Below are 25,926 nucleotides of genomic sequence, written 5' to 3'. Positions count from 1 at the left end.
TGTTTAATGTTTTTTAAACGGCAAAAGCGAGTCTCATTTTGAGCCCTCAGGTTCGGGCCAAAGTCGCTGAGCTAATTATGAGTTTGTTCAACTGAGACGCTCAAATAATAGAGACTACCAACTCAGAAGGTTTGCTCTTCCAGAACTGTGAATTCAGAAGCTCTTCCAGTCCTCAATCTGTAAATTCTAAAGAAACAGGGAAAAAAAATGTTCATCGAGGGCGCTTTTTTCCCCCACTCACAGCTCGTGATCTTAATTAAGAGCATTAGATTTGGGCAGGAAGGAGTCCCCCTCTGTCTCTAGTGTGCCTTTGGTTCAGAAGCAGCCTAAGCTTGATGTCAACCCTGTCCACGCCGGCCTCCCGTTTCCCAGCATTGGCAGACGCCACAGCTGCCATTGCTGCCCAAAGGGAACTGGTAGCCAACCCCCCCCCCCCCCCTGCCCCAGAGAGACCAGGCCCCAGGGGAAAGCTGAGCGCCCACTGCACCAGGGCGGGCTCACAGTTGCCAGGGACCTCGGCTGGCGCTCCCACTCCACAGCTTCTATCCGGATCCAGGCTCTACTGGCGCGGTGCGGAGCAGCGCGGCCGCGTCCGCTCCGCTGGATTTCTCAAACGTAGTTTATTTATAGGGAGCTAAATTATCCGATAGGGTTGGGTGAGGGGCGAGAAAATGTACTCTGAAACCTTGGAGACTCATTTTTTGAGTCACCGATCCCATTTGATTAAGTAGAGACCTGAGTGAGCCGGACCGGACCAACATCCCCCCCTCCGTCACCCCCTCCCGTGTGTGTGTGTGTGTGTGTGTGTGTGTGTGTGTGTGTGTGTGTGTTGAGGTGTTCTGGGGAGTGCGGCATCTTCCCAGTGAGGGATAATGGTTTGGGTGGATGGCGGCCTTGCTCTTGGCAAAAGTGAAGACACACTGGCCAAGAGCTTGATGAATGACCATCGCGGGGGCGCTTGCTCCTCTTTTTTCCCCCCACTACCCGAGAATAAGAGAAAACAGAAACAGAAATGCAGAATGGTGAGACAAAGGAGAGAGAAAGAGAGACAGGGGGAAGAGAATGTTGCATTTAAGATATGAAGATACGATACATGAGGGAGATAAACAGCAAGAAAATCAAATCCTCATTTTTTTCCTGTAATCTCTGCAAACAAGAGATGCAAGAGGCGCTCAGTACTTAGGTGGACTCAGCTTCAATGGGAGCACTCCTCATGTCCGGTCCACCCTCCCTTCCTAACTCCGCTTGTCCCGCGCCAGTCAGGCCTCCCCCGACTCCCGCAAGGGCTCTGCGGGGCAGGGTACTCTACTCGGTTGGGCCAGTGTGTAAGTTTCCGCTTGGCCCCGCCTCCCCTCCCCCTCCTCCGCCCCTCCCCACGCCTTGGTCCCGCCCCAAGACCGGAGCCCGCTGAGCTGCGCGCTGATTGGCTAGTGCCTGGCGTAGCCGGGTTTGGCAGCTTGGGCTCTCTCTAGCTCTCTCCAGACTCCGCAGCCAGTAGTTTGCGGCAGCAGGAGGAGGAGCAGCAACAGCAGCAGTAGCGGCGGCGACTGGCTCAGAGGGGAGACGGACGAGCCGGCGCAGATGGCAGCACCAGCTACCGTTCACCATGCCTGGCTTGCCCGGGGGACGCTGGCATCCACTTCCCTAGCCCCTTGCCGGCGGGCGGTGCGCTGTCCTCTCCGGTGGCATTCCAGCTGAGCCGATTCATCTGAGATCCAACCTCCCACCCCACTCCCATTTCTTCCTGCTCTCTCCTACTCCACACTCACACTTCCCATCCACACACTCACTCTTCCTCCTTTTGGCACATCCACGCACAGCCCAGCTCAGATAGACAGACCTCCCTAGCGCGCGAGCGCCGGGGAGGGCGGAAGCCCTAAGCGGGGCGGACAGACGGACAGTGCTTCTCCTGGAGGATGGGATCCAGACGCTCCCGCAAGTAAAGTTTGGAGGCGTCAGAAACCGTCGACCCTGGCAGCTGCAGAGGCGGACCCCAGCGACATGCAACTGAACTAAGGAGGGCTTCCTTTGGCGGCGGCGGCGGCAGCAGCAGCAGCAGCAGCAGCGGAGGAGGCAGCGGCGGCGGCGGTCCTTGGTGCGACACCCCAACCCAAACCTGGAGAGGCGAAGAAGCCCCGGGTGTCCGCAGCTGCAGCCCCGCCTCTTCTAGCCGGTACTGTAGTAGCTTCTCTTCCTCACCTTCCCATTCCCGTACCCTCCCCCCAGGGCAATTGGAAAGAGCAGGACTTTGATTTTCTTGGACAAATTGCCATCTTCCCATTTTCATAAACTTGAGGCGGAGGCCTGGGCTGCGTTGGTAACTTTGATTTCCGAGATATAAACGCCCATAGCCCATCAACCGCTCTGTGGGAGGAGCCCTGTGGCCACCTCGGATCCTGGGCGGACGCGCCCCCCACGCCCTCGGACGCCAACCTCAGCCCTAGAGAGAGCACTCTCTCGCATCTCTCCCTTCCCCCTTCCTTTGCCCGCTCCGGGACAGCCCTCCAGCTCAGGCAAATCCCCAGGCGCCCAAGGAGCTTGCCAGCAACTCAGACTTCTACCTACGATCCTCCCCCCCGCCCTTTTCTTTCCAACAGGCCTGGAAGAGGCCAGAGTGCCCCCCCCACAAGTCCGGAGGGCGCGTACAGGGCGGGAGCTCCCTCCGCAGTGAGCTGGGCGCGCTGGGGGGAGGTCCTTGCGCATGCCAGGTGCATAGACTACGCGCTCGCCTGCCCCAGTGCTGGTGCGCAACGGCTGGTCGGGCAGTGCCTGAAAGGCTGCGCTCCAACAGCCTTAGGCGTCCGCCCTCCAAGTACGGTCCCAACTCTGAAGCTTGTGGCCGTCTGGGGCTTGCAAGCGCCACTCGACCCGCAGCCCTGCTCCGCTGCGGCCAGTCGCGTTCGGCTAACTTTGAAGGGGTAAAACTGAGTAGCCGGGCTGGAGGGAGGGGGCTCGGGGCCGTGCGGCGCTCTCTTGGCCCCTCGGAGCCCCCGGGCCCCCAGAAAGCCGCTGCCGAGTCCACTACGACCTCAGCATTGGAGCCCGCACGGGTTCATCCTGTGCGCCGCCGGGCTGCCCTGGGCGGGACTCCTCCCCCGGAGCCGGCGGGAAGCTGGAGCGCAGGCGGCGACGGCCTCGGAGGGGTGTGGAGAGGCGAGGCCCGGCAGAGCCCCGTGCAGCCATGGAGTCCCTCTTCCTGCCGATGCTACTACTGCTGGCAGTCCTGTGGACGCAGGCGGCCGCCCTGATTAACCTTAAATACTCAGTAGAAGAGGAGCAGCGCGCCGGGACGGTGATCGCTAACGTGGCCAAGGACGCGCGGGAGGCAGGCTTCGCGATGGATCCGCGGCAAGCTTCTACGTTCCGTGTGGTGTCCAACTCAGCTCCGCACCTGGTGGACATCAACCCCAGCTCAGGTCTGTTGGTCACCAAGCAGAAGATCGACCGAGACCTGCTGTGCCGCCAGAACCCCAAGTGCTTTATCTCGCTAGAGGTCATGTCCAGCTCAATGGAGATCTGTGTGATTAAGGTGGAGATCAAGGACCTGAACGACAATGCTCCCAGTTTCCCGACCGCACAGATTGATCTGGAGATCTCTGAGGCAGCCAGTCCCGGCACGCGCATCCCACTGGACAGCGCTTATGATCCGGACTCGGGCAGCTTTGGTGTGCAGACCTATGAGCTCACTCCCAACGAGCTCTTTGGCCTGGAGATAAAGACGCGGGGTGACGGTTCGCGCTTTGCTGAACTCGTGGTGGAGAAGAACCTGGACCGCGAGACACAGTCACATTACAACTTTCGCATCACGGCACTCGACGGAGGCGACCCACCCCGCATGGGCACAGCTGGCCTCAGCATCAAGGTGACTGACTCTAATGACAACAACCCAGTGTTTGGAGAGTCCTCCTACTCAGTGAGTGTGCCTGAAAACTCACCTCCCAATACACCTGTCATCCGCCTAAATGCCAGCGATCCAGATGAGGGCACCAATGGCCAGGTGATCTACTCCTTCTACGGCTATGCCAATGACCACACACGTGAACTTTTCCAAATTGACCCACACAGCGGCCTAGTCACTGTCACCGGAGCGCTAGACTATGAAGAGGGCCAAGTGTACGAGCTAGATGTGCAAGCCAAGGACCTGGGGCCCAATTCTATCCCCGCACATTGCAAAGTCACCGTCAGCATACTGGACACTAACGATAACCCGCCAATTATCAACCTACTGTCGGTCAATAGCGAGCTTGTGGAGGTGAGCGAGAGCGCCCCCCCCCCCCCCCCCCCGGGCTACGTGATTGCCCTGGTTCGGGTGTCTGTTCGCGACTCAGGTCTCAATGGACGTGTGCAGTGCCGCTTGCTGGGCAATGTACCCTTTCGTCTGCAGGAGTATGAAAGCTTCTCCACTATCCTTGTTGATGGACGGCTGGATCGCGAGCAGCACGACCAGTACAATCTTACAATCCAGGCTCGAGACAGCGGCGTGCCTACGCTGCAAAGTGCCAAGTCCTTTACTGTGCGCATCACTGATGAGAATGACAACCACCCACACTTCTCCAAGCCTTACTATCAAGTGATTGTACAGGAGAACAACACTCCTGGCGCCTATCTGCTCTCTGTCTCTGCCCGCGACCCCGATGTGGGTCTCAATGGCAGTGTCTCCTACCAAATTGTGCCATCACAGGTGCGAGACATGCCCGTCTTCACCTATGTCTCCATCAATCCCAACTCTGGTGATATCTATGCGCTACGATCCTTCAACCATGAACAGACCAAGGCATTCGAATTCAAGGTGGTGGCCAAGGATGGCGGCTTGCCCTCGCTGCAGAGCAACGCCACAGTGAGGGTCATCATCCTCGACGTCAATGACAATACCCCAGTAATCACCGCCCCACCCCTGATCAATGGCACTGCTGAGATCTATATTCCTCGAAACGCCGGCATAGGCTACTTGGTGACTATAGTTAAGGCAGATGATTATGATGAGGGTGAAAATGGCCGAGTCACCTATGACATGACAGAAGGTGACCGCGGTTTCTTCGAAATAGACCAGGCCAATGGAGAAGTCAGAACCACTCACACCTTTAATGAAAACTCCAAGCCTTCCTATGAGCTGATAGTGGTGGCCCGTGACCATGGCAAAACGTCTCTTTCTGCCTCTGCCCTTATCCTAATCTACCTGTCCCCGGCTCTTGATGCCCAAGAGTCAATGGGCTCTGTGAACTTATCCCTGATTTTCATTATTGCTCTGGGCTCCATCGCTGGCATCCTCTTTGTCACTATGATATTCGTGGCAATCAAGTGCAAGCGTGAAAACAAAGAGATCCGGACCTACAACTGCAGGTAGAGCCAACTTTTCTTTTGTTTTCTTCTGTGTTTTGAATGAGTAAGGTGTGTGTATTTGTGTCTTTTGTTTCCTGCTTAAATGCATGCAGCATACTCGCAGTGATTCATTGTGGAGGGTGAAAAGTTTGTGACAGTCCACGTTGATCAATTCTTTTGATCTGACAATTTGCTGGAAGACAATCATTTACTGTTTGAATGGGTTCTGTCACATAATGATGATGAGCAGAAAAGCAATTATCATTTTAAAATTTGCACAGCTGTCTTCCATGAAGTTAAGGTAGAAAAAATGAGAGAGGTGGAGGGAGGGAGAATCCGAGAGTGAGAGAGGAGGGAGGGAGGAGAGGGAGGAAGAGCTAAAGAGAGACAGATTTTCATATTTTTAGCAAAAGTTCTATGTATCATGATTTGAGGGCTTGGTTTTCCTGGAGCACAGTGTTTTGTAGACAAGAGCTGAAGGGAGATGGAGTACTGACAACTGCCTTGTCCTGCTGTGGGGTTATCCTCAAGAGAGAGCTGGGGAGTGAGAGTTTATGATGGGAAAAAGAGAGTAGGAGGAAGAGAGAAAGCAGTGTGTGGGGAAGCAGGTCATTAGTGGTTTTTAGAGTATTCTTGGCTTGTTTTGTATTTAGTCCCTAGACATCTGGCTATACAAGTGAAATTCTGTCAGGCATCTGTATGTTTTCAAATATCTGCTTGGTTGGTGTGTGAAGACCAAACATCCCAATAAGAGACAAGACTGTATCCAGATGTTTCTGTAAAAATAGCAGTCTTCTGGAGTTGGCTATGTTTTTCTCTAATGTGGGGCTGTGCTGTGGTATTAAGATCTGGTCGCTACCAGTGGATGTCACTATGGGCTATTATGTTACAGTTTCTCTGAAGTGTGTGTAGGATGTGTATGGGGGTGGGGAAACTAGAGGAGAGGAGAAGGAAGAGAGGGGAGATCTGTAGAAACTTGAATGGCATGTAATGTAATATTATTAAAAGTCTTGGTTAACACATTAGAGTTTCTTGTTGAAGATTTCTTGCAATTTGATAGAAGAAATAAGTCTAAGAATTTCTAGAATCCTACTTAGGATAATGCATATAATTCTTTCCAGCAGTGTCTCATGGAAACAGTTGAAAAAGTTATTTTTATTTTCTTTACTTTGCTGAAAGTGAATGGTGCTGCTATTTCCAGCCAAGGTGTGTGTGCTTGTGTGTGTTTGCAGCACACCTCCACAGCTTCTGTATTTTGTGCCATCTGTGCTTGCATGTTAATCAGTCAAAATATGTTCCTGTAGGTCCGATTTGTATCTGACACCATCTGAAATACACACTTCTGTGAATCAGAGCTCCCTGAATATGTAACAGCCATGCAATTATTGTTTCCCTTTTACTATTCTCTGCATTACACAAGTTAGTAGACAAATGCTAACCACACATGAATATCAATCAGGTGCCATAAAAGAGCAGCTGCAATGCCTCATAAATGCTTTAATCCTGTTACTGGTGAAATGGCCGTGACTTTTCTTTCCTTCAGTACCAAGTCACTTCAGATGGGAGAAATGGAAATTAATATTGCTCTTACCTTTGAAACCTGTGACTGCCAATGGTGATTTTTATAGGAGATAAAAAATGCAGGGTCAATAAAATTTTATTTATATGGAGATAATGATAGAGGGGACTCTTTTTAAGCCATTTTCTCAGCATAAAGTAAATGCACAAGACTCTTCCCATGATGAAAAGGAAATCAGCTTGAAATAAAGATATTGAAGGGTTTGCCACTTCTTGGTGATATATGACTAGAAGTAAGAGCTCTTCCTGAGAGCTTGCCAGGGAGATCATTACACAGGGACGAGAGCATTTGAATTGGGGGAAAAAGTGCAAATCTCAGTGCTCTCCAACTTCACCCAAATGTGGATTTTGTAAAGCACTCTTCACTGCTATGGCTTGCAATTAATGAAGTACAGTTTAATTAAATAATTGGTCAATACAGAATGGGCTGTGCAATGAATGACTCAGCTGAATAATTGGATGGGGCATTGCCAAACTTACCCATCATGGGTAAACAAAATGATTAGAACTTCCCATTGATTCAGTAAAGAGATTAGAAAAGAAATGTAACCCTGATCCTGAGGTTTGGGGGATTTTATCTGTTCCTCAGCCTCTGTATCATCAATTTGCCATCATTTTAAGTCAGACTGGGCAAAGAGCAAAAGGGTGAGGTGAAATAAATTGCTTAGCTCTAGGTAGGTCGCAGGGACGGAGCAATAATTTGCCTTGGTGGACATGGGTAGATATGCAAACTCCCCATCTGCTCAGACTTCTTAGAATCCTAAAGTTCAGGAGCCTGTCTTTCTATGTATGTGGTTAGGCAGGGGTTTCTAGTTCTTTGCTCCTGTAGGATCTCTTCCTGAAATGCATTCATTTATGGGACTTGTGGGATGATCTGCAATTGCTGCTTGAATTGGGTTCTTTTTTTTTTCTGACAATTAGCTTTGTTGCGTGAGAATACAGACACACTCTTTCTCATGTAAAGTCCAACCTGTATTATTTATTAACCTTGTTGTTTTGCTGATTATTGCTTAGAGATTGAATTCTTAATAAGCTGAATTTATTATGTGCAAAGTAATACATGACATTGAGATTCTGACTTCATTTTAATGTGTTTCTTTTGACAAGTCTCTTAATGCTTGGTGTCTTTGGTGCACGTTCCTGGGTCTGTGTCAGTGTTAATTAAATTGAGCTTTTTATGTTCCAGTTGCAGCACAGCTGCTTGTAGGTACACCTGAATGGAGAAGGATGCTGAATGCACTAACCTTTAAATTCCTTTGCAGTAATTGTTTAACCATCACTTGTCTCCTCGGCTGTTTTATAAAAGGACAAACAGCAAGTGTCTGCATTGCGTCTCGGTTTCTCCCATTAGCGAGCAGCAAGACAAAAAGGCAGAGGAGAAAGTGAGCCTAAGGGGAAAGAGGTAAAAAGGCTTTACCCCTCATTCAAATGGGCTTGGCTATCAGATTTCTCTAGGAGCGGAGGGGGAAGGGAGGAAAGTAGAAGGGAGCTGGGCTAAGGCAGGGAGGAGGGTGTGGATGAGCAGAGCTAGGAGCTGTTGGAGGACAGGGTCTGAACCTCTACCCTAGTCTAAAAGTGATCAGTTTAATCGTAGAGGAAGCTGATCCACGATGTTTGCCACACTGCAAATTCCTAGAGGCGGTGGCAAGGGGCAAGGGCTTTTCTTACTTCCCTCTATCTCCTTTTATGTTAAATTGGCACTTACTTTTTACTTTGCCCAATATGGCCTCTGGGTTCCTTGGAAGCTTCAGATTGCAGCATTTTCATGCTCTCTCCCATAGGCTCAACTTTCCACATATTCCCCCACCCCTGCTCACTGGCCACTCACAATAAAAAATTCCAAATCTAAAATTTGGAAATTTCTTTGGGAGGGTTGGTGGGAGGTTAGCATATTTACTATGAAGACTTCGTGGCCCTCAGCTTGTTTTTGCATGCAAAAAGCACAGGGAGAAACTCAATGATGTAATGCGCCAGAATAAGGAGCTGGAACAGAGATGGGGTGCAACCCTCTGGGGTGCTTAATGTTTATTCATCAGTATATGGTCTGAGAAGGTGTTATCTATTCCTGCTGCCTTTTCTGTCACATAGAATCGCTGAATACTCCTATGGGCATCAAAAGAAATCAAGTAAGAAGAAAAAAATTAGTAAGAATGACATCCGCCTTGTACCTCGGGATGTGGAGGAAACAGACAAGATGAATGTTGTCAGTTGCTCCTCCCTTACTTCGTCCCTCAACTATTTCGACTACCACCAGCAGACACTGCCCCTGGGCTGCCTTCGCTCTGAGAGCACTTTCCTGAATGTGGAGAACCAGAATACCCGAAACACTACTGCTAGCCACATCTACCACCACTCCTTCAACAGCCAGGGGCCCCAGCAGCCAGATCTGATCATCAATGGTGTGCCCCTGCCTGAGGTGAGTGCAGCTAAGAGCTCTTGTGAGGTCTTCCCAGATCTCCTTTTGAGGCTGCTTGCCCTACCATGGGCCATTCTGGAGGCATATTCCTTGTCTGCGCCTATTTCCATATGCAGTATTTGGTAATAGTGCCTTTTGGGACAAAAGTGATTTAACATAGAGGGCTTTTGTGTAAGGGGTGGGGTTGGGAATCTAAACTCAAATGATCTGAACCTTTACATGCCTTCATAATGTCCCAGCATGGTAAAATATTGCTCCACCTGTTGCAAGTATGCATGCTCAAAAGCCAGTGGCACCAGCTTAGAGACTAAAGCAGCTTCGGCTTGCCAAGCAGTGTTGAAAATGACTGAAACCCTATAATGCTTCAACTCCAATTTCCTCTGTTGGTTCAGAGTCCTAAAGCCACTCCCACGTTTGCTTTTTCTCTTCTCATACTACTGTTCTGTACCATCTTGCTGAGTCTATGGCTAAAAGGATACGAGCAATTAAATTTAAAAAGTCACATTGCCGTTTTTTAGCAGTTCTGGTCATATCGTTTGACAGTTGAGGATGTTGAAATTGTCACTAATATGAACAATTGTGTGAAGTAGTCATGAATTTAAATCAATTGTTTCTCTTCAGTTTGGGTGATTTCATGGAGGAATTTTAAAAAAAACACAATAAGGCCAAGTATTTGTTGGTTGTTGAACTCTTTTGGTAGAGCAGGGTGATAGCCAGTGATAGTATAAGGGCCAGAAAGAGGGGGAGCTGAGTAGAAGGCTAAAAACAAGTCCTTAAGTTGGTTTCATTTTCTGTGAATTGGGTAGAAATTTGATACACTGGGAGCCATGCTCTCCTTCTGGTCATTACAAAAGCGATTTCATAGATTTCAAGTGCATCCCAACAGTTTTCCTGTGTACCAGTACAAGCACCATCTCATTAAGAACTCGCAATCAGATATCTTGATAGATTTCTCTTTGGTGGAAGATGAAACAAAGGTTCAGAGGTACTGAGGAACTTGTTCAGCCTCCAAGAAAAGATCACACAGAAAGGAGGAGTAGAACACCTTGCTCTGTACTTCTTGGTGTTTGAGTGGTACTTTCTGCCTTTAGGAACGATTCACACTGACATACCTAGGCAATGGTATGAACATAAAATGGACTTAGTGTTTGTATTAGTTTTGTATGGCAAAGGGTGCTTAGGACCATTTGCATTGCTACATTGTGTCTCCTAGTTCCTGAAAAATGGTTCCTACCAGAATTAATAGCATGGAAAAGCAGTATTTTTAATGAGAAACTCATAATAATCCACTGTCAAGAAAAGCACCAGCATTTAAAGTACCTAATTCCATAAACAACGAGTTATTGAAAGTCTAGTATTACTTCATGTGAACTTACTTCTAAGTATTAATGATTTAATGACCCTTAATACTGCTAGGGCCTCAGTCATACACTGCTTGGGGAGACACTGTGGACCACTAATAGTTCAGTCACAGAGACTGAGGGGTAAGGGTTTGTAGTGGAATCAAAGAGACCAAGATTTTGAGTCCAGGAGTCACCCTTTACCATGCAACCTCACTGAGTCTTTGTTTCCTTAGCTAAAAAAAAAGTCAGTACATCTATTATTGAAAGTTTTTCCAAGGAAAAATAAAGCGTTATGAATTGTAAAGAGTGTCTGTGGTTAATGGGTGTCTGTAAAAAGGTAGAATTTTTTACTTGAAAATTGGAGATTCACCATTGGCAACAGGCTATTCACTTGCATCTGTCTTTCCAGGCTCTTATAACCAAAGAGGAATTTAGGCTGGCTCTGTGTAATTAATACCTACAAGGTGGTGTAACCAGACCATTGATTCATAGTGATCATTGAACAATGAAGATAAAAAATACTACTATTGATATCCCATTGCTGGTTTGCTATTGCTCAGGGAAATGGACAAAGAAGTATTGAATCCTGAAGATTTAGTGATTATTTTATAATCAATTCAAGTTCCTGAGAAAAGGGAGCCATGATGTCTATTGAATATGTGGAAGAAGCAGGAGATAGTAACTACGATTTCTGGTTCGCTTAGTATCGTGGTGTCCTTTTTGAGTTTCTCCTAAGGATCAGATAAAACAATTTTAGAAAGCTAAAGTCTCAGTTCTGTTGCTTTCCCTGACCCTCAAAGCCAGCTATTCTTTGTCCAAAAAAATTGAACAGATCTGGTATGTGGGGTTAGACTGAGGTTACATGTGCATTTCCAGTACATAGACCTGGAGGGCTCATAGCCAAGCATCCACCAAGATATTTAACCTGTATCCACCATGAAGCTTTGAATAGGGAAAAATGACACGTCCTTTCTTTCAAACAAGAAGCCACTCAACATTGACAGGAAGAACAGGAATGATTGGTGCATTTATTCAACTGATATTTGTTGAGTGCATGTTCCTTGTAAGGTTCCTTATAGGGTCTGTAGTTCCAGAGACCAGACCAAACCAAACCAAACCAACAATGAATGCAATGAATTCACATTATAACAAGGTCAACATGCAAAAAGGTAGTTTGCAATATGGGATATTAAATGCTGCTATATTGTGCAGTAAGATTCCTAGAATAATAATGTTCTGATATATGTCCTACCTTTACACTTTCCTCATTAATTGACTAATCCATTCAAGAAACAATTCACTTATTAAGCAATTATAGTACTGAGTGATAAGTGCTATAATGTAACAAGTAGATGATTCTTAAGTCATGACACTAAAATTATCTTTTATATTATTTCATGAAACCATTTTTGTTTGTTCATTAACTCAACCAACTAGCTTTATTGTATGGTTTGACTTTGTCAAATACTGTATCTGCTGTTTGCTAGTGATGCAAAGATAAAACACTTGATCTTTGCCTTTAGGCAGCTTAAGAGAAACAGATAAACAATACAATTTCAATTCTGGACGATGTTCATCTCCTAAGCATATGTGACATTCTTACTCTTCAGATTGGGACCAAAGGTGACTTTATATTAGATTCTTCTGCTGTGTTACCTTTTATGACATACACTCCCTTTATTATTTCTATGGTAATAGGGCTCATTTGACATAGTAGTTAGACAAGTAAGTAGACTCAGAACTACTGTGCTTGCCCCTTGCTGCTTCTACTCCACCAACATAGAAATGGATCACCATTTCATAAAATCACTAAGTGTTTTTGTAAGGCACAGTGTCCCCGCTGTGTAGTAGGTAGCTTGGAGATTCCAAATAAGTGTAAGAGGAAAGAAACTTCTGCCCTCAGAGAGTTCACAATTTAGCTAGGGAACCAACATCACTCAAAGGATTCAACCGCCAAGCAGGCATCAAAAAGATAGCTATGACCACTTGTTCTTTTGTATGCTTTTTAGTACTTCTCCTTCCAAAGCAAGCCTTATATTATTTTTTATGTAAATTAGATGCTGAGCTATCTAGGCTTGGTGCTGAATTGATTCAGGCTTTTTTTGGGTGGTGGGGCTCAAACCAAGACCTATGTGAATGTTAGCTGGTGTTCTGCCACTAATTGTCCTGAGGGTGACTTTTTCATCCATATGCCTGGTTACCTTTGAAAGTTGTCAGGTCTAAGGACATGGAAAAAGGAATATAAATGTGGTTAGGTAGGTTAGGTAAAGGGAGTAGAGCACTTGTCTAGAGAATTGGAACTTAGCTTCTTGCACTTCGTAGATAGCCTCCTACAGAATGGGATATGAATACTTTCCCATCCTCTGCTGTTGCTTGGGATGCCAGCTATGGCAATGTTATGGCTTTGTATGTGAATATGAGGAGGTAAAGTGGAAGGTATCTTTGCTATTTGCAGAAGATTTTTTTTTTTTTAGAATTAGTGATGTTGTGCACCTTTGAAGTATTTTAACTTGGAAGGTGAGATTCACATTCCTTGGCATCCTGGTTTATTTAGTTTATCAACTTTATGTGAGAATGAGGTGTGTGTGTGCATGTGTAGAAGACAGAAGAAAAAAGAAGGAGGTTGAAAAAGAAGAAAGATATTGGATTTGTTAGTTTGTTAATGTTTTTCTGAAAAATATGTAAATTTATTCTGTGAATCCCTTAATGCGCCGTGTTTTGTTTTCTTCTGATATTACGTGGATGTAAGCATGAATAGTGAATGCTTTTGGGTTCTAGAAAATATTATTCCTTTGCACATTGACATTCTTTTATTCCCTTTTTGGTCAGTAGTGGCTCTGGTCAATAGAGGGAGCAAATAGACCTCGTGTTTTTCCTATGAAGAATGGAGATTTGGGTAGAGTCTGTCTGTTTTTTGCTTTCAGGGCAGGTGAGGTGGTCCAAATAGATCTAACTTTTGTGAGATGCTTTAACTGTTTAGTTTCTGATGCTGAATGATTTGGAGCTGCCAATTGTGTGTGGTGCATAGTACACAAACTTCCAAAGCTCCCACATAGATTCACAGGGGTTCTGTTCCATTTCGACTTACCCACAACCTTCAATTTTCTCCTTGAGTTTTAGGTTTAAACCATTTCCTGGCAAAATATTGCATCTTTGGTGTGAAACATCCAAATTGTGTGTTTGTGTGCGCTTGCTTTACACAAGTTATTGGTGTAACAGCTATATAAGTAGTAATGTAGCAGAGGAAGAATCTGAAAAACAAGGATATGTGTGACAGGTGGGAATGGATGCTCCCAGCTATTCTGCAAAAATGTTTGAGTGCATGGCTATGTTATGGAAAATACAGAGAATAAAACATCATTTAGGCCTTGAAGGAAAACAAAAGAAATAGCTCAGCATGCTTTGTTCCTTCAAACAAATAAGTTAGGGATTTGTAATGAGTTGAGAAAAATTTTGGGCTGTTGATAACCAGAAGCCAGTCAAGACAGACAACAGATCCAGAAAAGCAATAGAAACCTGGTACCGATGATGAAGCTAGTTATAAGTATGGATACTGCACAGTATCACTTGCAGTTAAAGCAAACCAACAAACCTTTCCTCCAGTGAACTTAGTTTTTTAAAAAATGCTTCCTTGTTAGGGTATCTTGGACTCATTGAAGTCAAAGGTCAACATAAATCCTGAGGCTACAGGATGAAGCAGAGGAAAACAATGCTTCCCCCAAATGCCTTTGACTTTTTCAGAAGGCTAGGGCTGTACTTTTACCAGTGGATATTCTTGGGCCACTCGTTGCCTACTGTATGTTTACTGGCCTGCTTCACAACTACCTGAGGTAGTGTGTTTCCCAGCGGGCATCAGTCAGCAAGATGTGTTCCAGAATAAACTGTTCCTCTGTCGTCTCCACGCAACTGCTGCAGAACTGAGTTAGTTTACATTAGTATTTGCTAATTTATTATTATCATTCCTTATTGGCAATTAACTGGTTACCTGAGAGATCATCTCTCTCCCTGTACACCTTCCCTGAAGTTGAGCTTAGCCAGAGTGCTTGCTAATGATCCTGAGATTTTTCTCCCCAGGGATCTGGAGGCAGGACATTTTCCAGAGAAAGCTCTGGGGCTTTGGAATTCCTCTTATCGCAGGATCATAGTGGTCTGACCTGCTTTTCTTCTGTTAGTCAGACTTATAAAGTGAAAGGGCTGTCCCATTTCCTCCCTAAACTTGCCCTGAACTACTTTTGAGTCCATATACTGTGCCTAGATGTTGAAACTTAGCATGCAGGAGATAGTTACAAAGGACTTAGAGGAATGGAAAAAAGGTGGAGCTACCTGCTTCCAAAACTGGATAGCGTCTTTCATTCATGGTGCTGCAGTAGATACCTGCTTGTGCTTTCAGATGTTGACCGCCCCTGGTTTAGGGGAGGCCAGGCTTGGTTGGATAATGTCTCAGATGTGGCTAAATGAAGGCATCTGTAGAAGAGTTCTGTGTCTGAAAGGTGGGAGGCCGGTGCTGGAGTAGCCATTTTCCCCCAAGGAGAAGAGGCTGGATATCTTGATGTGTGGCTGACTGGCCTTTAACGTGTGCTTCATTTACTTCAAACAATTGAGAGGTTTGAAGTGAAAGTCCCGGAGGGTTGGTTGTTTGCAGAGGGAAATGCTCTTCAAGTTTCATTTCCTGTTGAATATGAGGAGTGATTTTTGTGCAGGCTGCTTAGTGGGTTCACCAGTTTCCAGTGTGCTCATGCCTCCCTGTGTCCCCCAGAGGAATGGTGAACAAAAGTCTTGTCACTGGTGAGATGGGCTTTGTGAGCCCTAGGAGCTTGGGTTCTCATGAAGAAGCCTTTTTGGCTCCAGTTAAGTGTTTTGCTTAAAATTTTGGCAGCGGCCACAAAGCTCCATAGAATTCCTGGAATAGTTATCAGAAAGGGACTCCACGGTCAAGAAAATACAGTTACAGAAAAGGCAAATGTCTTGGGCTTGGTGGCACAGCTGTGTCATCACAGCTCCAGGGAGCCTGAGGCAGAAGTGTCTCAAGTTCAAGCCATGCCTGGTCTACAGAGTGAATTCAAGACCACCTTAAGCGACTCACTGAATCCTCATCTCAAAATAAAAAGAAAACAAAGGGGCTAAGAATATATTTCAGTCGCATACATGAGCGAGCTAGCTTCAATGCCCAGTACCTCCCACCCTAAAACAAATGACTTTCCCAGGAGCATATATTCATAGCCAAACTAGACTGCCTGCAGCTTATACTAGGTCTTCAACTTCCAAGTGCATTCTCCCTCTGAACAGAAAAACAACAGACCTCTTCGGAGGAGGATCTAGAGGTAAGCCTCTGTTGGTAAGTGTATTCCTAAAAAGTTGACAGTCAATGAGAGTTTGTTTTGCAAATTAGACCCTTTGTAATCTAAACCAGGGTGGTCTTCTGTATTTAAAGAAACTTCGGGTGGATTCCTTCTTAAGGAAAGGATCCTAATACAATATGAACAATCAGCTCTAAACTGATTTCCTTTGGAAGACTGGAGTTTTAAACGTATTTTGTTTGCTTAAAACAGGCTCATTACCATGTCAAGATTTACATAAGTGTTGATAGCTGGGTCAAATTCCTTATTCCCTTGGAAGCTAACTGGCTCCCGAATTCTCATGGGTTAACTCCTGGTTTCATTTCACTTAATTAAAAATGCAATTATGTAATGGTTAAAAATATACAGTCCAGACTAGACAGATACACGTTGTGTGGATTTAGCAAATGTTTATACTTCTTATTTTCTACAGATTAAAAAACTTGAAATAAAAATGTCTAGCTTCCCAAATTTAGTTCAGTCATTCCCTTCCAGCTACACTCTTAGTAAGCCTATGGCACAAACCTGCCTGGACTGTTTTTAGTTCTTTTGACTTTCTCTTCTTGAGTTTATTCCTTTTCCCCCTAGGTTGTAAAATGACGACTTCCTGGATTAGGTAGAACCCCAAAATTACCTTGAAATATGAAAGGATTCCTTTATAATGTCTGTTTTACCTGATTTGAGAAGGTGGAGAATGGATTTTCAAAAGAAATGAGACTGACAGACGAACCAGTGTTAGGAACAGCTTGAGACCTGTACGTGTTTGGGATTTAGAGAGACAAGAAGTTTGTGTCAAGCAGGTGTGCACCTTGAGCTCAGCCTTTGTGGACTAGCACCAGGCTTTCTTAATGTCAGATGCTTAAGCACTGTCTTCATGTGTATAGTCCTCTGATGCTTCAGTAAGCTTCTGAGTGCCAGGGTGGCCAGTTTTCAGCTTCTCCCACTGGGGCCCATCTGGCCTTCATTCTGTGGCAAGCTGCCCTCCTTCAGCACCACCAGTAACTGGCCTTGGCGGCCTCAGCCTTCTAGATTGGTTGCTCCTAAATCTGATTTCCAGAGCATGAAGGGCACCTCTTTTCTTATTGTAGTTTGTTCCTCTGAACAAAATGGATTCCCTGCATGGGCTGATCATAGACACCTGGATGATTTTTAGATCATCTGAGCCATCTTCTCCACTCTCCTACCCTATTCTAATTGCCTATATGAGAAATACAATGCTATCACCCAAATGTGAGGCCAAGGATAGACTTTTCTGGAACGACTTTTAATTCAGAATTCCAGACAGGCACCAAAAACTACAGAGAAACCCTGTCTCGAAAAAATTCAAAAAAAAAAAAAGAAAAAAAAAGATTTCTGAGCTAAAGGCTGTGAAATAGTCACTGCTGCATGTGAGACTCCGCTTAAGTATATCCTAGAGTGAATAGGCTTAATTCTTTGGAAATTATTTCCTGAGGACTGTTTTTTGTTTTGTCCATTTTGAGTTTGTCTTTGTTTAAAACCCTTCTCTTTCTCATTAATGCCCATAGTTTGATTTCAAGAAGTCTGACTGATTTAGACTACCAAAATGTACAGGTAATTTGTTGTAAAACCATTTCTGATGAAGATGCCTGAGTAGGCAGACTGCCTATAGTCAGAGGTATTGTTTAACCCTTGTGACATTTTTGAATAACTAAAAATCTGTGTTTCAACAGTAATATTTGAAATTGACACCTGTGAGGGGGATGTTGGCATTTGGCTACAGGTAATGCTTGTTGACTTATTGGAAGACAGTTTCTCGTCTGTGTTGCCAGTCACAGAGACAGTGGTGGAGACACGGGCACGCTGTACTCATATGACTGGCATCGACTGTGATTTTTGCTATACTGATCACCTCTTCAATTAGTGTTTTTCCATTTTCTCAAGTATCGCTTTTCAGGTGATAGAGTATGTTGATAGTCACATTTGTTCCTAAGAGCTTCGGAAAGAGAACATGTTGACATCAGTATTAATAATGATTTTCCCCCTTTTATAGTGTGATTTTAAAGTTGCAAAACAATTTGAAGTAGTTACTGCTTTTTAGAAGTAAATGTCAAATTTCACAGAAGAAACACCAAGCTTTTTCATGACTCGTGAGATTGCTGTTGGGATATGTGTTCTTACACTTCTAGGTCACTCTTTTTAATTTTGCCTCTACTGGTAATCCTTTAGAAATGGAAAAGTGGGGCGTGCTTCATTGCCGTGGCAGTGTGGTATGGGTATACTTGAAGAGGAAAAAAAAAGAAATTGCTTTTTTTTCACAAACTTTGCATTGTGTGGTGACTTGATAGAGAAGAGCTGTTAAAAGCTGGCATTCTATCAAGGCTAGGACACTGGGTATTATTGCATGATTTACATTTGATCATCAGGTATCCTCAAGAAGAGATCATGGCAAGTGGAGAAAAATCCAGAACTGCAAAGGTTTGTGACTGTGCATATCCTTATAGCTGGGGGCACCTGATAAAAAATGTATTGGGAATTTGCAAGATTTTTGTCCTCCTAACTCTCTGAGCCTAAGAAACTCCATCCTCAGTACAGTTCTTTCTAGAGTGTGACTGACCTCAAAGATGATAATGTAGCAATCCACAGACCTGTGATAAGGGAGAAGTGGGCTAGTAAAACAAAATTCAGAACCTCACAGAAAGGAGTTTTGCTTTCTTGAAACATGTTATTAGTAAGGAATTCATAATCAAAAACATCAAGAATTTTGCAGAAGCCAAACAAATACTAAATAATACCAAATCTGAAATAATCTCTTAAGAAACTGGGTCACTGTATCTCCAGTCTCTCATTAATCTCAGAACAATTGTATGGACTTCTGCAGCAATGGTTTGAAGGTTTTCATAAAGCTGACTGCATTAAGGTTTGAGTCTATTGATGTTAATGCCCACTTTGTTGGTCATATTGAGGGTAAGGAGCTTATCTATGGCTAGTGACACTGTAGGCATGCCTCTGTAGTTTTTAAATGAGGATAGCATATTCTCCGTGTAATCAGCATTGGGTATCAAATACAATGCCTTCGTCATTCAAGTATGTCCTTCAGTACATGCCAATTCTTCCATAAAGGCAGCAATGAATGCCCTCATTTTCTTTCATTTTTGCCTGTACTTATTTTAGGAATCAATAGTAGATGGACTACTCCTGCCTGCCCAACTAGGACTTTGCAGAGAAGACAGATTCATGTACATATGAATTCTGTTGATGATTATCACCGTACCTAAATGTTCATAAGCTGGGATTCAGTAGGCTCTCCTTTCAAAGTTAGGTGTTTTTGAGAAAGGTTTTATGTATTCTGATAAATTATCTAACATTTTATACTGACAAAGGCCAACATAATGGAATAAGCAGCTTTTTATTCCATTCTGAGGTCAATCTAACCAAATTATGCAACTTCTAATACAATTGTTTGAAACTTCCACTTGGAAAGTTTTCTCATTTTAATACCTTACAGCTGAGATAAATATTTTAGCTACAATTCATATTTAACAATATGTTTCACCGATTGTCATTCTTTGTGGGATTTGTTGGCACGACAGGCAGTTCAGTTTGGCTTTGCTCATTTTGTTGTTTGCTATAGATTATCAGCAAAGAGCCAGAATTCAATAAAAATGTATTTTTGTTGTTGTTATTTTTAATTTTAGTCCCTAGGAGGAGGCTAACTTAGCCTTAGAGAATCAATACGGGGAACTTGGGGTTTTATTTGAGAGCCAAAAAAAAAAATGAGGTATATATTCTTGCAAACTGGATTTGAATCCAGAATTATTAAACCCAATCCGTGTTGTAGGCTGGTAAATTACATTCAGTAGGATTTGGTACACTGTTTGTGGTAAGACAGTCTTTTTCTTATGAGAATCACTGGCTACTTTAGGGGTAGGGGAAGTCAGTGGATATCAATTTGGGAAGTGGTGTTCTAAAGAAAACCTCTGAAAAATCATTTTTAGGAGTCTGTTGGGAGGCTTGCCAATTGTATACCATTCCCTTTGTACAGCGTCTGCTGTTTATTGGATATTTTTTGCTATTGATGGATTTAGCTCTTTAGTGGTTAAAGAGCCCAGCTCTTACAGGGTATTCACTTGTTCTAGATAAAACCTGGCCCACTGTGATGGTTTGCTTAGAATTTAGTGAATGGAAGTACTGTTTAGTCAAGCTAGACTCTTTAAAAAAATATTTTGGCTTGAAAACATCCATCCATTCACCAGCCACTAAATATTTGTAATCATCTTTTCTTTCCTATTCTTGTACTCAGCTCTGAGAAATAGAAAGACTAGCAAGCACCTACTCTCATAGCTTAGATGATCACTGGTGATGCTAAAAGAGACGTAACTAGATGGTGCTATGTAGTCAGTTAACAATTAAAAAAATATTCTCCATTATATTACAAAATAAACATCTTCACAGTTTAAAGAATTAAAATGAGAATGATAAAATTATTAGAAGTCAAGTATCTACTTTTGAAAATGAAAAGAAAGTGGAAATAGGCACAAACCAAAAATACTTATAGCTCTGAGTCATTATATAGAATTTAGTAAAGTCTATGTCTCAGAAATTCATAAGATAAATTAAAAACACATAAGTTGAGAAAATATTTTAAGTTTATACAGCAATCAAGAAAGTGTATTTAAATTTGTTTTACAGCTTTTTTGGAGTTATTTGGTAAATGGGATTCTTATGCATTTAAGGTACATAACTTGATATTTGGTGTCTATATACACTGAGAAATTATTTCCATAACCAATCTAATTAATGTATCCACCATTTCATACAAATGTCACTTTTAAAATAGAGAGAACACGTAAGTCTTACCCTCCTGGCAAACGCTAGGAGCACGAAGGCAGTGTTGTCTACTATGGTGGCTCTTCAGCATATCAAACATAGAACACATTTTTGTTAAACGTCATACTGTTTGGCCAGTTTCTTCCTATTTTTCCCACACACAACCTCAAGTAACTATTAATCTGTTCTGCTTCTATGATTAAAAAACTATTAATTAATTAATTAATTCTTCAAATATTTGTAGAGTGCATATGACATGCTAGTCACTACTCAAAGCACTGGAGCTATAAAAGTGAGCAAAAGAAATTTTCTGGCCCCCACAGAGTTTACGATTTATGAGTAGAAGCAAATAAATAAATAAATAAATAAATAAATAAATAAATTCAGATGGTGACATGGAAAAATAAGAAAGCATAAGTCATACATGTGTATTAAGAAGGACTGTTTTAGGAAAGTCGGGGTGACATCTCAGATCAAGGGACGCTTAAACAATATCCTTACATAAAAAGAACTGATACAAATCAATAAAAAGGCAAGCATTAGGATATTTTCATAGAGAAGCTGTAAGATGGCAATAGATGTGAACATACTGCTATCTTAGCAATAAGATAATAGCCATGGCATATGAAAATATTTTAATTATGTTAAGCAGATAGTAGAAATGGAATGACATTAAATTTTAATTGCAAAAATGATGCATGCTTATTACTTAAAAGATCAAGTAATAAAGAAGTGGATAAAATACATGCTAAAATCTCCACAACTTTATCTTTACCAACTTATCACCTAAAGCAATCACAGGAATAATTTAGTAAGGGAGATTTTAGATTTTACTTATAAGATTAACAAAGATCAAAAAAGGAACAATACTCAGGCCTGCTAAGGGCATGCTTGGATATACTACGACACAGAATACAATCAGTGAAATTCATGTCTTTCTTGAGGGCAGTTTGGCAGTGTATATTAACAGACCTATGCTATCTATTTCTACTTTTGTAATTTATCTTAAGGAAATAATTTTAGATTTGCACAGAAATGTATGGTGTTACAAGGTGTTAATCTCAGTATAACTGATAGAAATAGGACATTGGAAATAGTCAAGTACCATCTTATGGAAATGATTTGATATATACACATTTGTTAGAATAATGTGAGGAATATTTGGTGCAAGAGGAAAATGCCCATGATCAAAAGTAACTTGAAAGAAACACAACAGAAAAGAGAGCAGCGCATACACATTGGCTCCAATTGTTTTGAAGTGGAGAGAGATATTACCAAGCATTAATTTATTTAAATTGAATATACAGATGTCTATTTTAGGGTATCGTGTGCGTGTGTGTACTCTACTGGTTTTCCAAATTTTCTACATTTAATTTAACATGCAACTTTTTTTGGGGAAAAGTCAATTAGTTAAAAAAATAGCTGCTAGACTCTACAGTGAGTATTAAGACCAAAAGATGACATAGACAGATTGTATAATTTATTTTGAGGAGGCCTAGGACAAATATGTTTCTTATTTTCATTTTGAATCAAATTTTGGCAGTTTTCCTCTTATAAGTTCTTCTTTTTAAGGTTTCTCTGAATTGATAACTGACAAAGGATTACATTAAAAACTCATGCTTTTATGGAGGTGGGGAAAGCAGACTCGATGGCGGCCTCTACACAGACGCATAAGCATTTGGACATAAGTGAATATGCAAATGCGCAAATGTGCAAATACATGTTAGATTGTCATGTTAAATAACCTGCGTGTGGCTCTTTGACAATGACCTTTTCCATCCATCCTGTTCCCTCCTTCCAGACTGTTCCATACACTTTCCTTCAGCTTGCAGCGATCTGTCTAAACCTCAGGATAAGATTAGAGCTATGAATTAGGCATTGACTCACATACATGTAACCGCAGCACTTACGAGGAAGAGGCAAGAGGATCTTGAGTTCAAGGTCATCTTGCACTAACACTGAGGTACAGGTTAGCCTGAGATACAAACTGAGACCCTGTTCCTGACTACCCCCAAAGTAAATATCAAATCAAAAAGAAAAAAAATGTTATCCACTGTGGTTCCCTTATATTTAGCTGTGTCTTTGTGAGCAATCAACATAAGATTTTTTTTTCTGATAATGGAATACTCCATTTGAATAAATTATATATTTCTGTACAGTCACTTTAAAAAAAACTCATCCTTTTCTTTAATGTTCACCTTTAAAATATGGGAAATAGTGTTAGGAAAAACATTTTCTTCTTTCCTTATGTGTGTTCTTGTAAGAGTAAATTGCTTTAGTTAGCTTTAGTCATTTAGTTTAAAAGTTTTAAGTTGTATTTTTTAGGATGAGAAGTTTTAAAATTATAATTATTAACTGCAACCTGTACAGATTTTCAATACTGGAAAAAGACAAGGACCACTTTAGGCAGAGAGTTTGTCAGCACGCCTTTTAGTATCCAATGGGTAGTTTGTGTAGTATTCTGTATTGTTTGATTTCATGTCTCCGTTCCTTAATTCAGAAACATAAGACTGTTATAACATGATAGCCTGTCAATTTTGTACAAAAGAGAGAGCGTTTATGTGTTGGTGGTCATTTGGATGCTGAAATTTAAAAATTCAAACATCTTTCAGTAAGGCAGAATGGCTTCAACCATTTTAAGAAACGCGAAATCATTTGATCGCTTCCCTAACTAGCAGTACCATTTTGAATATCAGAAATTCAAAACACAGTTTTCTCACAGTTTGAACACTTAATTTCCTTTACATGGCAATCTAATTGTAAAATGTTTACTTCAGTAGATCTCTATAGATATCTAGAGATACTATGAAAAAAATTCTCATGGAACAAAGAAACCACATACAGATGCTTTACCCTTTTCACTTTACCCCAAAGCTAATAGAAGAGAAACCTGCAAGGCACTACCCAGATTGTGAATGAAGCGTTTGCCTTTTTTTGCAGGAAAACACTTGCAACCTAAAGATATAGACTGCTTATTGCATAAGTGGGGACTATAGCCTTCATTAGGACTGTACTTCTTTTTCCGTTCCCCTCCCTCCCTCCCCCGTCCCTCCCTCCCTCCCTTCCTCCCTCCCTGCCTCCCTCCCTTTTCTCTCTCTCTCTCTCTTTCTCTCTCTCTCTTTCTTTCTCTTGATATAGGGTTTCTCAGTAGCTTTGATGCCTGTCCTGGATCTTGCTCTCGTAGACCAGGCTGGCCTCGAATTCACATAGATCTACCTGCCTCTGCCTCCTGAGTACTGGGATTAAGGTACACATCACCACCACCTGGCAGGGCTGTACTTCTTTTATGTGCAGTCATTTAACTACTTGACTTTAGATTTGAACTGTAAGTTTGTTTTATTGAAATAGAGATCAATTTCACTTTTCATGTGTGATGGCACAGAAGGGACTATAAATTGAGAGGAACCCTCCACCCCCTGACCCAGTTTGTAAGTCTCTTAATATAAAACTATCTTCTTCGGAAGAATTACTGGAATTTTAAAAATTATGAAGCGACTTAAAAAAAATAATATTTTTCTTTGTGATGAGATGATGAAAGATATTGGATTAGAAGAGAATTTCCAGGAAATTAAAATATCTGATTGCTTTGAAGCCTGGATTTGGAAGAACTTTATATAGTAAAGCTGAGAATAAAATCTGTAATATTATGTAAATTCTTATCACCACTAAAGTAAATATAAAACTCTATAAGGTGATGACAAAAATGTAAGAGGATTTCTTTGTTCTCTTCTTCTGATTCTATTTATACTTGTCACATGTTGATATCTATCTGATTTGTGTGAAGGACCAATTCTAAACTTGTTTGTGGGTCCTAGATAGGTCTAAAGGCCTTTTCTTACCATCTACCCTCCATTCTCTATGACTGCTGTTGCCCAAGAACAGACATGATTACATGTTGTATCTGAGAGATTTTTGTTCACCAGTGCTAACATAAGAGAGATGGAGACATATGAGAAATTATGGATACACAAGAGCCCTTTCAACAAATGGTGATTTTTTTAATTTGTTGACATCTTTGAAGACACATCTGTTAATATCAAGAAGTAGTGAATACAGTATAGTATCTGCTTTTACTTGACAATTTTTAAGGAATATGTTGCTCTCTGGGGAGAAGTAGGATCCTAGTGTCTTTTATGATTGTTTTTATTGCCTACTCAATATGAAATCATTTCATGTCAATAGTGAAGTAAAATGAAAATTTTGGTAATATTTTAAGACTTTAAGTTATTCACAATTCTATTCCAGGGTAGGCACATTGACATTCTGCTCAGTTCCTGAGACAATACAAATGTTGTTTAATTAATGAGAAAATTTTCAATGGTTTTAATGTTGAGATTGTTTCTTTTTATTCTTACCTTATATTTTGAACATTTTGGAGACTAGATCATATTTGTTCACTGAATTATGTATAAAACCATAAAACATCTGTTTTATTTATTTTAAAAAATCACTTTACACAGAGCTGTACAATCTAAAATTCACATGTGATTTTATTAAAAATGAAGATTATAAGAATGGGGAAAGCTACTTTGCTAAGATATGGAATCAAAGAGTTATTATTCATTTCCAAAGGACAAGGCAAAAGTGTGAGTTTTGTAGTACACACTGTATGAACTTTTTTGTATTTAACTAGAAAATAGCTGTAAGTATATTTTATAGTCGCTGAATTATATGCTTATGTTACATTGGTAGGGATTTTTTTTCCTCAGTCTCTAACATTTAACCCTGAGACTTTAGGTAAGGTTTGCTTTCATTCAGTCACTAACATTTAACCTTGAAGGTATTTAAATTTTAAAAAATTTATGTAAATAAAACCATGACAAAATCCTTATAACTAAATCATGTTATGCACTTTGATTGTTTCCTTAGAATAAATTCCGAGGAAGTGAAGTTGTTTTGATCTAAAGGTTTAAATAGTTATGGTGTTTCCCCTAGAAATGTATATGATCTGATTTTATTATAGTCATAAAGCATTATTATTATCTTTATTTTTCACTGTTGGGCTCAAACCCAGGGCACAGAGCATGCTAAGCAAGCATTCTACCACAACCATATACCTCTTAGTCATATCATTATATTTTAACTATCACTGCTAGTACAGGAAACTGGAGGAAACAGGCAGTTTCATACATTCTTGGTGGGAGTT

General features: G+C 42.0%; 1 protein-coding gene across 2 annotated transcripts in view; it reads left to right on the top strand.

Annotated features, from left to right (window-relative positions):
* Positions 1 to 3,181: 3,181 nt before the first annotated feature.
* LOC121437173 (protocadherin-19-like) overlaps positions 3,182 to 25,926 on the top strand; it is a 93,446-nt gene continuing 70,701 nt past the window's right edge. For both annotated transcript variants that reach the window (XM_041637024.1, XM_041637023.1), the window contains exons 1-2: positions 3,182 to 5,340; positions 8,986 to 9,313. In XM_041637024.1, coding sequence (XP_041492958.1) covers positions 3,182 to 5,340; positions 8,986 to 9,313 — 2,487 coding nt within the window. The remainder of the gene's footprint in view (positions 5,341 to 8,985; positions 9,314 to 25,926) is intronic.

The sequence above is a fragment of the Microtus oregoni genome, unplaced genomic scaffold, assembly GCF_018167655.1.
Source record: "Microtus oregoni isolate MIOR12 unplaced genomic scaffold, Mior012 000050F_ref0000143, whole genome shotgun sequence".
Classification (NCBI taxonomy): Eukaryota; Metazoa; Chordata; class Mammalia; order Rodentia; family Cricetidae; genus Microtus; species Microtus oregoni.
This window is presented reverse-complemented; position numbering and strand designations above follow the sequence as displayed.